General features: G+C 31.7%; 1 protein-coding gene across 1 annotated transcript; it reads left to right on the top strand.

Annotated features, from left to right (window-relative positions):
• Positions 1 to 5,544: 5,544 nt before the first annotated feature.
• Positions 5,545 to 9,919, top strand: LOC132754661 (RNA-binding region-containing protein 3-like). Its single transcript, XM_060745316.1, has 2 exons — positions 5,545 to 5,671; positions 8,284 to 9,919. The coding sequence occupies exon 2, from the start codon at positions 8,297 to 8,299 to the stop codon at positions 9,740 to 9,742; it is 1,446 nt and encodes a 481-aa protein (XP_060601299.1). The 5' UTR covers positions 5,545 to 5,671; positions 8,284 to 8,296; the 3' UTR covers positions 9,743 to 9,919.
• The last annotated feature ends 1,893 nt before the right edge of the window (positions 9,920 to 11,812 follow it).

Raw genomic sequence — 11,812 nt, 5'->3', positions numbered from 1 at the left:
CCCTCTCAAAATTTCATTTTATTTAGTTTAACATATTGTATTCTCGTTTAGGGCACATGCAATTTTTAATCTGGGGGTAATATGCCGCTTTTCATAGAATGGCAATAACGTGTCACATTGAAGGTTCCATTATAACCGCCATATGAACATATCCACAGATGTTAAAAAATCTAAAGTGTACCAGTTCATGTTTAATGTGAAATCTGCTGAAGCCGGTGCTAGGAGGCGTGGATGGTAGCTTGCAGTTGCCACTACCGTCCATGAACATGCATGTATAATCAAACTCAGCCTGCAACATTTTCATGCTTTCCGTGTTGGACTTCTATTTAGGATTAATTTTTCTCTATTTTATTACATATAGGCATTATTATAACGTGTAATGAAATCAAGCAATAATCTTTCTTCTCTCAATACAATTCGATAAGTGTTACTGTTGTTGTCGTGAAAACAGTCCTTACTTAGGACATTACTTATTCTGCAAAAAGTCTCAATCTGAAACTTAAAGGATGAAAAATAGCAAAGTATAACTTTTCTGCTGAAGAAAAAAAGTTATACAACCTTTCAAGAATGTATTAAATAGAAAGGTATGAGTTATTTCATAAAAATAATGGATACACCAACTTTGTTTGAAATTTGGCAAGTATCTAAACTGTAACCGAAATCTGGGTATAAACTGTAACAAAATTGGATCAAGGTCGCTAGGTCTATGCTGTAACCCATCAAAATTAACCTCGCTCTATACTGTAACATTGTTTATTTTTTCAAACGCATTTTACCAACAGGAAAATAGGTTCAACTGGTCATTTACTTTTATAAACGTTTCTAAACACAAAGGACTAACGTTTTATAGATTTACTTTATCAAGGCATGCTTAAATAATGTCGGAATGATAGAAAAATGCGTTGGTCTCTTGATTCAAATTTTCAAACCGTCAAATCTGCACATTTATGAGACAATATAAAGATAAATCTGCGGTGCAGGGTCTGAAGAAATATATGACTAGATATCGGATTCTGTTCCTTACAAGCAAAGCATAAAAACATCTTTTAGAAACTAAACTACTTGTAGTATGTACCTGAATAAAAATCGCCTACCTCTCTTTCCATAAATAATCCTCCATCTTGAAAATTCTATACTGTAACCGAAAAACGCGATACTGTAACACGTTCCCTACGGTGATGATACAGACAAAAACTTTTTGCGTTATCGCGGGATCCAGTTTTGTGGACGGACGGACAGACAGACAGACAGATGAACAGACGGAGGGTAAACCTAAAGTCCCCTCCGGTTAAACAGGTAGGGGACTAATAAATCAATAAAATAATCAGGAAGCACAAAGGTTATACTAAGAACATACATGTATCTGTTTTTTGTCAATTCTTATATAATAGGGTCTTTATTTGTAGGTTACGGATATATCATTGTAATACTTTACATATATCACAGCTTTAATTTCTAAAGTCGTGATGTATATGTAGCCTATAAAGGCATTTCAGAAATAGTTTAAAATTTTCTCCTCTGTTTCTTTTTTTCAAATCATTTCATAATAAATATAATCAACTGTAAAAACGCGTACTTATATATCACAGACAAATTACACTATCATAAAAACGTCAGATTTTATGACAGAATGACTTTGCTATACAGTCCCTATGTCCCCATAGAGACCGGAATATAATTGGAAGAAAATGACATGCAAATTACTTCCACGGCGTTACATGCTTCTGTGAAGTTTGATTAAGTGCCGCTTAGCGGTTCCATTTTTGTCGATACGCATACAAAATTCTTCTAACTTATCGTATTTTATTTGTATAATGATAACTCAAGAAGTCGAAAGCAAGATATCAATTTATTTACATTATATGACTTTTACAGTTATCGTGACGACAAACCAACAAAAACAACAAGAACAAAAAAAAACAATAAAAAAAAAACGGCAGACAAAAACCAGCGCTAATAAGACACTATACAATTAAAGCAGCACGCCTCCCGATTTATGTTAATTTTCGTGAAATTATTCAAAATGTATTAAAAAGTAAAATATTGTAAAGTGAACAAAGAAAATAATTTTCACAATGCAAAAAGCACTTAAAACCAATGTAAATTACCAAAAAGAGGTCAAAATAAGTTAAAATAGCCCTAACTATGTTAGTAACGCAGTAGAAATATGATTAAAAATACTGGAAAATCAGTCATAAATTGCACATAACATGGCAATTATTATTTTATCTTGAATCTCTTTACTTTTCTTAAAATGTCAGTACTTTTTTCTCTAGTTTGATTTTCTAGAACTATTTTGGTAAATCTGGAGGCATGCAGCTTTTAAGCACTCTACATACGCACACTGCGTGTTTTTTGTGTGTTTTTTTCTTCTTCGTGTTTAAAAATCGACTAAATATAACAGAATATTTAAAAAAGAGCATTGTGTTTTCGCCACTAGTTCAATAAAACTATCTGAAAGTTCATCAATCTATCACAGTGTTTATTCACTAAGCAGTGACGAGGACGATAATAGAAGCCGACAAGTCGGCCAAAAGCAGCCGGCTCGTCCCCTAAGCCTTTTTTTAACCAAGGTAATGCGTATTCTTTAAGTGGTAAAATCGGCATTTTACTCGCTTGGACAAATGTCAAGTTTATTCTTGATTTTCTGTAAAGGAAGTAAGTTAATTCTCATATTATATTATATGATGTCATAACCAAATTCCAGCGGATTATTATTTACTAAAGTTTTTTCACCGTGTAAGAATTATTGACTTAATTCACTAATTAAGTAGTATTACTCACTGTACACTAGCTAGAATTTGGACTTTAAACACTGAACAATTTTCATTCCGTGAAAGACGTATCCAGCAAGAAATTTTCTCAGCTCAAACTCAAATCTAAGACAGATTCACAGAATGTATACACGGGTCTACCAATAAAAATCCTGAGATTTGAGGCAAAACTCAGGAAAATTGTTTATTACCTCAAAACATGCAGTGAGCAATTCCTAAAGCTAATACTAATAGCAGATGATCTGTAATTTGCCTTCAAAATGATACATCATGAATTCCGTAAATGAATTAATGTTAGAAATAATCATTTTTGAAAAATGTAACAAATTATAGTAGAATAACAAATCTTCAAATATACATGTGTAAAGTAGACGGCTTATCATAAAAGCCTGAGAAAATATTTAAGACCCTCGTAATAACGACGTCTTCATATACTTGCAATAGTTACCTCCCTTTAAAGAAATAACGCCGTTTTATAACTGAAAAAATGCTTTGATTCTTAATTCTTAGCGAGGGTAAACAAACCTAAACACACAAGATTGTTAATTCTGATGTCAGTAGCAGTAAACTAAGTACTTTCTGGTAAATCATTTCTATAGTGTTAAATAACTTTTTTAGTCTATGCAGCTCAATTTGACAATGAAAAATGAGCATAATATCACTTTTAGTTAATTTAACATAGACCAAAGATAAGATAAGTTTTATTTCAAGTCGGCAAGTTTTTCAACAGTACAACATAAGCTCTAGGAGCTTTTATAACCGACTGTATATAACATAAAGTATAAGATCAACAAAGATAAAACAGCTACAATAAAAATTGATAAATAATAATTGATTATGTATACATAAAATCAGGTTAATATACGTACCTGATAAAATAGACCTTTTTAGATATTTTTATAAAAATGAATCAGATGCTAAAAAACTAAAATGATAATTTACCCAATTCAGTCACACTAAAGTCAATTATTCCTTTAATCCCTCTGTGGCAAATTATTATTTCACTGTGGTGAATCATTATGTGGTATTGTGGCGAATCATTGCTAATTTTGTATTAATAAAACACTGGAAAAAAAGACACTGAAAAATAAAATGGATTTCGTAATTGGGCCGAAATATGCATTGTGGCAAACCAGAATCACTCAATAAAGTTAAATATTGTTTGAAGTTATGCTTAAATTAGAATATTTGTAATATATATAACCGGAATATAATTGGAAGAAAATGACATGCAAATTACTTCCACGGCGTTACATGCTTCTGTGAAGTTTGATTAAGTGCCGCTTAGCGGTTCCATTTTTGTCGATACGCATACAAAATTCTTCTAACTTATCGTATTTTATTTGTATAATGATAACTCAAGAAGTCGAAAGCAAGATATCAATTTATTTACATTATATGACTTTTACAGTTATCGTGACGACAAACCAACAAAAACAACAAGAACAAAAAAAAAACAATAAAAAAAAAACGGCAGACAAAAACCAGCGCTAATAAGACACTATACAATTAAAGCAGCACGCCTCCCGATTTATGTTAATTTTCGTGAAATTATTCAAAATGTATTAAAAAGTAAAATATTGTAAAGTGAACAAAGAAAATAATTTTCACAATGCAAAAAGCACTTAAAACCAATGTAAATTACCAAAAAGAGGTCAAAATAAGTTAAAATAGCCCTAACTATGTTAGTAACGCAGTAGAAATATGATTAAAAATACTGGAAAATCAGTCATAAATTGCACATAACATGGCAATTATTATTTTATCTTGAATCTCTTTTAACTTTTCTTAAAATGTCAGTACTTTTTTCTCTAGTTTGATTTTCTAGAACTATTTTGGTAAATCTGGAGGCATGCAGCTTTTAAGCACTCTACATACGCACACTGCGTGTTTTTTGTGTGTTTTTTTCTTCTTCGTGTTTAAAAATCGACTAAATATAACAGAATATTTAAAAAAGAGCATTGTGTTTTCGCCACTAGTTCAATAAAACTATCTGAAAGTTCATCAATCTATCACAGTGTTTATTCACTAAGCAGTGACGAGGACGATAATAGAAGCCGACAAGTCGGCCAAAAGCAGCCGGCTCGTCCCCTAAGCCTTTTTTTAACCAAGGTAATGCGTATTCTTTAAGTGGTAAAATCGGCATTTTACTCGCTTGGACAAATGTCAAGTTTATTCTTGATTTTCTGTAAAGGAAGTAAGTTAATTCTCATATTATATTATATGATGTCATAACCAAATTCCAGCGGATTATTATTTACTAAAGTTTTTTCACCGTGTAAGAATTATTGACTTAATTCACTAATTAAGTAGTATTACTCACTGTACACTAGCTAGAATTTGGACTTTAAACACTGAACAATTTTCATTCCGTGAAAGACGTATCCAGCAAGAAATTTTCTCAGCTCAAACTCAAATCTAAGACAGATTCACAGAATGTATACACGGGTCTCTACCAATAAAAATCCTGAGATTTGAGGCAAAAACTCAGGAAAATTGTTTATTACCTCAAAACATGCAGTGAGCAATTCCTAAAGCTAATACTAATAGCAGAATGATCTGTAATTTGCCTTCAAAATGATACATCATGAATTCCGTAAATGAATTAATGTTAGAAATAATCATTTTTGAAAAATGTAACAAATTATAGTAGAATAACAAATCTTCAAATATACATGTGTAAAGTAGACGGCTTATCATAAAAGCCTGAGAAAATATTTAAGACCCTCGTAATAACGACGTCTTCATATACTTGCAATAGTTACCTCCCTTTAAAGAAATAACGCCGTTTATAACTGAAAAAATGCTTTGATTCTTAATTCTTAGCGAGGGTAAACAAACCTAAACACACAAGATTGTTAATTCTGATGTCAGTAGCAGTAAACTAAGTACTTCTGGTAAATCATTTTCTATAGTGTTAAATAACTTTTTTAGTCTATGCAGCTCAATTTGACAATGAAAAAATGAGCATAATATCACTTTTAGTTAATTTAACATAGACCAAAGATAAGATAAGTTTTATTTCAAGTCGGCAAGTTTTCAACAGTACAACATAAGCTCTAGGAGCTTTTATAACCGACTGTATATAACATAAAGTATAAGATCAACAAAGATAAAACAGCTACAATAAAAATTGATAAATATAATTGATTATGTATACATAAAATCAGGTTAATATACGTACCTGATAAAATAGACCTTTTTAGATATTTTTATAAAAATGAATCAGATGCTAAAAAACTAAAATGATAATTTACCCAATTCAGTCACACTAAAGTCAATTATTCCTTTAATCCCTCTGTGGCAAATTATTATTTCACTGTGGTGAATCATTATGTGGTATTGTGGCGAATCATTGCTAATTTTGTATTAATAAAACACTGGAAAAAAAGACACTGAAAAATAAAATGGATTTCGTAATTGGGCCGAAATATGCATTGTGGCAAACCAGAATCACTCAATAAAGTTAAATATTGTTTGAAGTTATGCTTAAATTAGAATATTTGTAAAAAAACGGTTATAGATATAAAACAATTAAAAACTATTAATATGGTATTTACTAATGGGGATAGGGCATATATCTGTATTCCAAGAATCCGGGTCAGCTCGGCCCTAAAACGTACTCGGCCCGCGAGTCAGCTTGGCCCTATTCCAACTCGGCACGGGTCAACTCGGCCCGCTTTTCAATTACTAATATTTAGGTTTGTGTTATCACTATTTATTGTAATTATTGTAATTATTAAAATAACACACGGATTGACAGTTTCCGAACTAGCAGCAGACTGGCTTTTCTTATCAGTAGAATTGCGAGTAAAGATAACTGATTGAGTATCTTACTATATTTCTGACTTAAAGTGGTAGGTTTAAATACCTTCAGTGTCAAACAATGTGTTGAAATATATACTGAGAGAAAGCTAAGATCACCAGCTTTAATTAATGTCATAAATTTTAAAATCGAACATTACATCGCACTAACGATTTAAACACGGATAAATTTACATTAGGGAAACTAAGGGAAACAACTCTTGTTTGTTTTTTTCTCTCAATTTATCTGGGTTATAAACGTAGTTCATTAATAGACTGTGGAGACAGAGAGAGTTTATAAATATAACAAAGAGCAAACAGTGCTAATATATAGAAGCTTATCATATTAAGTATAGTTTAAGTAAACACGCTTTTGTTTCATATTTTTTTGAATATTACTTTACAAACAAAATGCATCTAAGGAAACACATTTTTATTAGATCTATATTAATTTTAACGAATCTACAAGACAAATAAATAAAAAAATTTGTCTAAATATAGTTATATACTTTATTTCGGCAGAAGTACAATGTATAATTATATAATAATAAGATATTTCTTATTATTCATTTACCTTAACAACATGCAAAGCAAAGTTAATATGTTATATAAATTTTTGTAAAGTGGGCCGAGTTGACCCGTGCCGAGTTGGTATAGAGCCGAGTTGACTCTTTACGGTATTCCAATACCAATAAAGTCACCATGCATTTTTTTTATCTTGAGATATTATGAAATTAGGTGCCACAATACCTATGAAAATGTTTCAGTTTATAAAACAGATCTATCCCTTTTCTGTTTCTAGGTGTTATTCTGTATTTTGTTCAATGTAGTTTTGAAAATAAATCTGTAATAAAACAGGGGTGTGGGTCAGAAGTCTCCCAATAAGCAAATGTGCAAATATTATTTTATCTTCTGAGGTCTGTTAACCTACATGTGTTTCCATATTTTTTGTACCATAAAATGGATATATGAATGAATTTGTGGTGTTGTAATATTCATCGATGTGTTCAGTGTCAGTGTTTTTTTTCACTTTTGGGGAAGGGGGCTGGTGCCCTTTGGAGGGGGAAAATGCAATAGGAGGGGGACTTTTATTTGTATACTTATTTTATATTGTTTTCTTTGCGGTAGAAAAGGGAGCAACTCTTGCAACACAAGTTTAAAATATGTCGCTTTTTCTTAATACATGTATATGGATCTAAAATATGGATGTGTCGCATGTTAAACTTGATGGGACGCCGGGAGTAGTTCCCCTTACCTACCCGAGAACGATTTGTAAACAACCTTGCTTAACAGTAACTCTTACAGGCAAAAATAAAACATTTTTCTGCAGTTGAGTTGCAAAAAAAAAAAAGATATTTATTGCAGGCAAATTCTTGCTGCCATAAAGGGGGAAATTTTGGCTTTGAGGGGGGAAAAACATACTATTTTGAGGGGGGAATGGGGCCAAATTTCGCGAAATATTTTGGTGAAATAAAACACTGAGTGTGATTCCAAATATCTTGTCCACCATTTTTGTTAATCTCTAATCAGAGTTGTTGATTTTACCTTATTTAAACCTGATGATTTATCAAAATAGTTATTTAAAGAGTAACTTTTTATATTTATCATCGTTACTTTAGTTCTTATTAATGTAATTTTCCTAGTTTTAACTACACCAACATGTTATGGGAAGAATATACTGAAATATTCCTTTTCTCCTTTTCAGACTGTTCAGAGCTATGACCAGCATGGAAACTCTTTTAGTCCGTCACTTACCAAATGATCTAAATGATCAAGAAAAGATAGATCTTTTGTGCCACTTTGGAGCCAAAGCTGTCAGACCCATGGGTACTAAAGGTACTATGAAGCATACAGCGTTCGCAAAATTTCAAAACCATGATGCAGCAGAAAAATGCCTACGGAGACTACATCAGTTAGAGATTCTTGGTTGTAAGTTAGTTGTAGAATTTGCTCAGTCTCAGCATGAAAAACACTTCCCCACTCAAAGTTTAGAGACAAAATCAAAAGAAAAGGATGTGCCCATACCTGTAGAAGACACATCACATGTTACTGAGGTTACACCTGATAAGAAAATCGATGATGCATATAAAAAGCATAATATACTTTACCCGAAGAAACCTACGCTGAATTATATGTACCCACCCCCTACTGTATCAACACTCACAAATATTGCCAATGCATTGGCGTCACATCCGAAATTCTACACTCAAGTTTTACATTTAATGAATAAGATGAACCTTCCTTGTCCTTTTGGTCCAGTAACTGCGTCGCCACCTTTGGCACTAGAAAGCGCCAGATATTTGGGACGTGAGAAGAAAAGTGGAAAAGGAGAACAGTATGTTCCAGAGGACATTGAAGAGGTTGAGATGGAATATTCAAGCTCAGAGGAGTCTGAAATAGAATCTGATGCTGATGGTGGCAGTAGAAGAAAAGAAAATACTGATCTTGGTAAGGAGTCAGTTGTGCGTAAGAAATTAAAAAGACCAAGGAAGAGAATGAGACTTATTCAACCAGATATGTCAATGATCATAAAGCCTGTGTCTGTCCAAAAAACAAGTGAAGTCTTTGAAGCAACACATTTGAAAACTTCTCAGATACAGTTTAAAATATCCGAGGCAGATATCAGCAAACAGTTGAATGCAGGAGAGGGAGAAACAGAGAATAAGATAGAAGAACATGCTACTGTAACAGAAGGTGGATTTGGTAAAGTTGAACCGCAGAGCAAACCAAAATTGGAAGTTGAAATGCAGAAAACTGACGTCAATTACAAAATAGATCGAAAACTGTTCTTAAATGTAAAGCAAATAGAAGAAGGGAGGTTAAAAAAGGAGCAAATGAAAGATTTCTCAGTGTTTAAGAAGTATTCCTCTGGAGACCCAACCAGCAGGTTGTATATAAAGAACTTGACCAAACACACAACAGAACAGGACCTGATGAACCTCTTTGGTTCATTTATTGATTGGTCACAAGATTTAGCTTGCGAAGCATTTGATATAAGGTTAATGAAAGAAGGCAGGATGAAAGGTCAGGCTTTCGTAACACTACCGAATGAGAACGAAGCAGTGAATATTGTTAAAGAATGTAATGGTTTTATTCTGAACAATAAGCCAATAGTGATTCAGTTTGCGCGTTCAGCAAAGGCGAAGCAGTTGACAAGCCTTTAGATGACTTCAGATACCGTGTAGTCATGGTAATTTAACAAGTGGCTGTGGAGATCTTAAACTTATATTAAACCAGACTTTAAATTTATGTAACTTGGTCGTATTTCATATTATTCAATCTTGTTTTCTCATAGAACTATGTGAAACAGTTAACATAGAAATAATAAGATCTACCGTACATTTTCCTATTGTTGATTTGTTTTCATGCTTTTGTCTTTTTTGGCATTGATAACATATTGGTTACCCTATTATAATTGCACACCTCAAAATAGACACTTTTTTTTAAAGCAATCAAACTCTAAGGCACATTCTAAGCCTCTAAACTGAAAACATTTTTTATCTTTTTAAAAAGAGCAAACTAGTGTACTAATGTTTTTATAATGCATTATGGGTTGAAGGCATATATTAAGTGTAACTACATGGAGTAAGTAGTACAGTGAAATAATATGCACTATAAGTAGCAACAAAGTGGCATTTACACATTGTTTTGTTTTAATATAGGAATATTGATTTGGAATTTAATATGAGAATTTATACTTGTGAGAAATTCTAAGAATTCTTGTAATTACTTTGTACATCAATGAACTACTAGTATCCCATTTCTGTTTTTATGCACATTTGTGTATTTAACATGCATAATTATGAATGAGACTATTATGTTTGTCAAAATAAAAAACATCAACAAAATTTGATATATTGTCATTTTTAGCTTTGCTGTATGTAGAGTTAACCTTCTAACTCTTGTGATCAAATTTTGATAAAAGTTTTTATGCAACAAGATAATTTTTACTATAATATTTTCCACAATACATAAAAGATTTCCTTCAGATATCAAATTTAGGTGCTTTGCTTTAACCAAGATAGGAGACAAATGTAATTATGACAGTTACTAAGACTCATATATAGTAATTATATTTTGAGATTTGAACTTATATTTACAATTTTACTTAAGTTTATTCCCTAGGTTTGTTTCTATAGAGATCTACTTCAAACCTTACATAGCTGGGTTTATTCTTCTCTTTATATACAATAAAGTATAATGTAACTCTTGGGAATTGTCTCCCCTTTAAACATAAAAAACTTTAGTTAGAGTTTTGCCTGAAAATGTTATTTTCAGCTTCATTATTCGAAAAATTGTGGTTTATTGGAGAAAAGAACTCTTCTAACAAAACTGACCTGATGATTAATTAAATGTGACCTTGACCTTTGAATGACCTTAACTGTCAAGATTATACTTTGCTTAAATTGTCATAACTATTTATTATGATTGACAGATTTCATTCATACTGAGACAACACAACACTTTATATGGCAACACCAACATGTTAAATAATTTAAGTATGATCTTAATTTGTAAATGACTTTGACTGTCAAGGTCAAATATGAAATTGGAATAATTTTGTCAAAGAAAATGATGTTTCCTAGGAATTTTCTTTGCCACAATATTCTTCCTCTGATGTGTTTTACTTAAGAAATACTGAGAAAAATTAAGCATGACCCTGGCTCTTGGTTGTGGCTGTAGTTTTGTATTGTATTTTTAGGGGTAACCAACTAGTACTACTTAGTACATGTACATGAATAGGTGCTGTTATCAGTCTATTAAAGGCATCTGGGTGCCTTATAAAAGCTATACCCAGCATGGCAAATAATTTCCAGTCCTGTGCAATGCCCTCATTTCACTTGTTGTTTATTTGAGAAATCAGATATTGTCCGTATAGTTTAGCTGAACTTTATTTTTACATTACAAGTCATTTTGATACATTTACATGTAGGTGTGTACAAAATATAAGAAAGTCCATTTTAATTTGGTTTTTACAAATTATGAAACATTAGCTCAAAAGCTATTAACTGATAAAAACAAAGACCATACAATACATATGACCTAGCATAATTATAACAAATTTGAAAAGTAAAATACATTAAAAATACTTTTTATGCTAATGTTAACCTTTTACCCCATGTGCTTATTGTGAAAAATGGCCGTTTTCATTGAAAAGCCTCCTGTTACAAGTTCCAACTGCTTTAAAACTATGAAAAATGCTTCAATACTGATGAAACTTGACACATATGTTG

This window comes from Ruditapes philippinarum, unplaced genomic scaffold, assembly GCF_026571515.1.
Source record: "Ruditapes philippinarum isolate M1 unplaced genomic scaffold, ASM2657151v2 ctg372_1_1_1_1, whole genome shotgun sequence".
In the NCBI taxonomy this organism is placed as follows: Eukaryota; Metazoa; Mollusca; class Bivalvia; order Venerida; family Veneridae; genus Ruditapes; species Ruditapes philippinarum.
This window is presented reverse-complemented; position numbering and strand designations above follow the sequence as displayed.

Coding starts and splice junctions, on each gene's coding strand:
- LOC132754661 (XM_060745316.1), top strand. CDS start 8,297: ATGACCAGCATGGAAACTCTTTTAGTCCGTCACTTACCAAATGATCTA.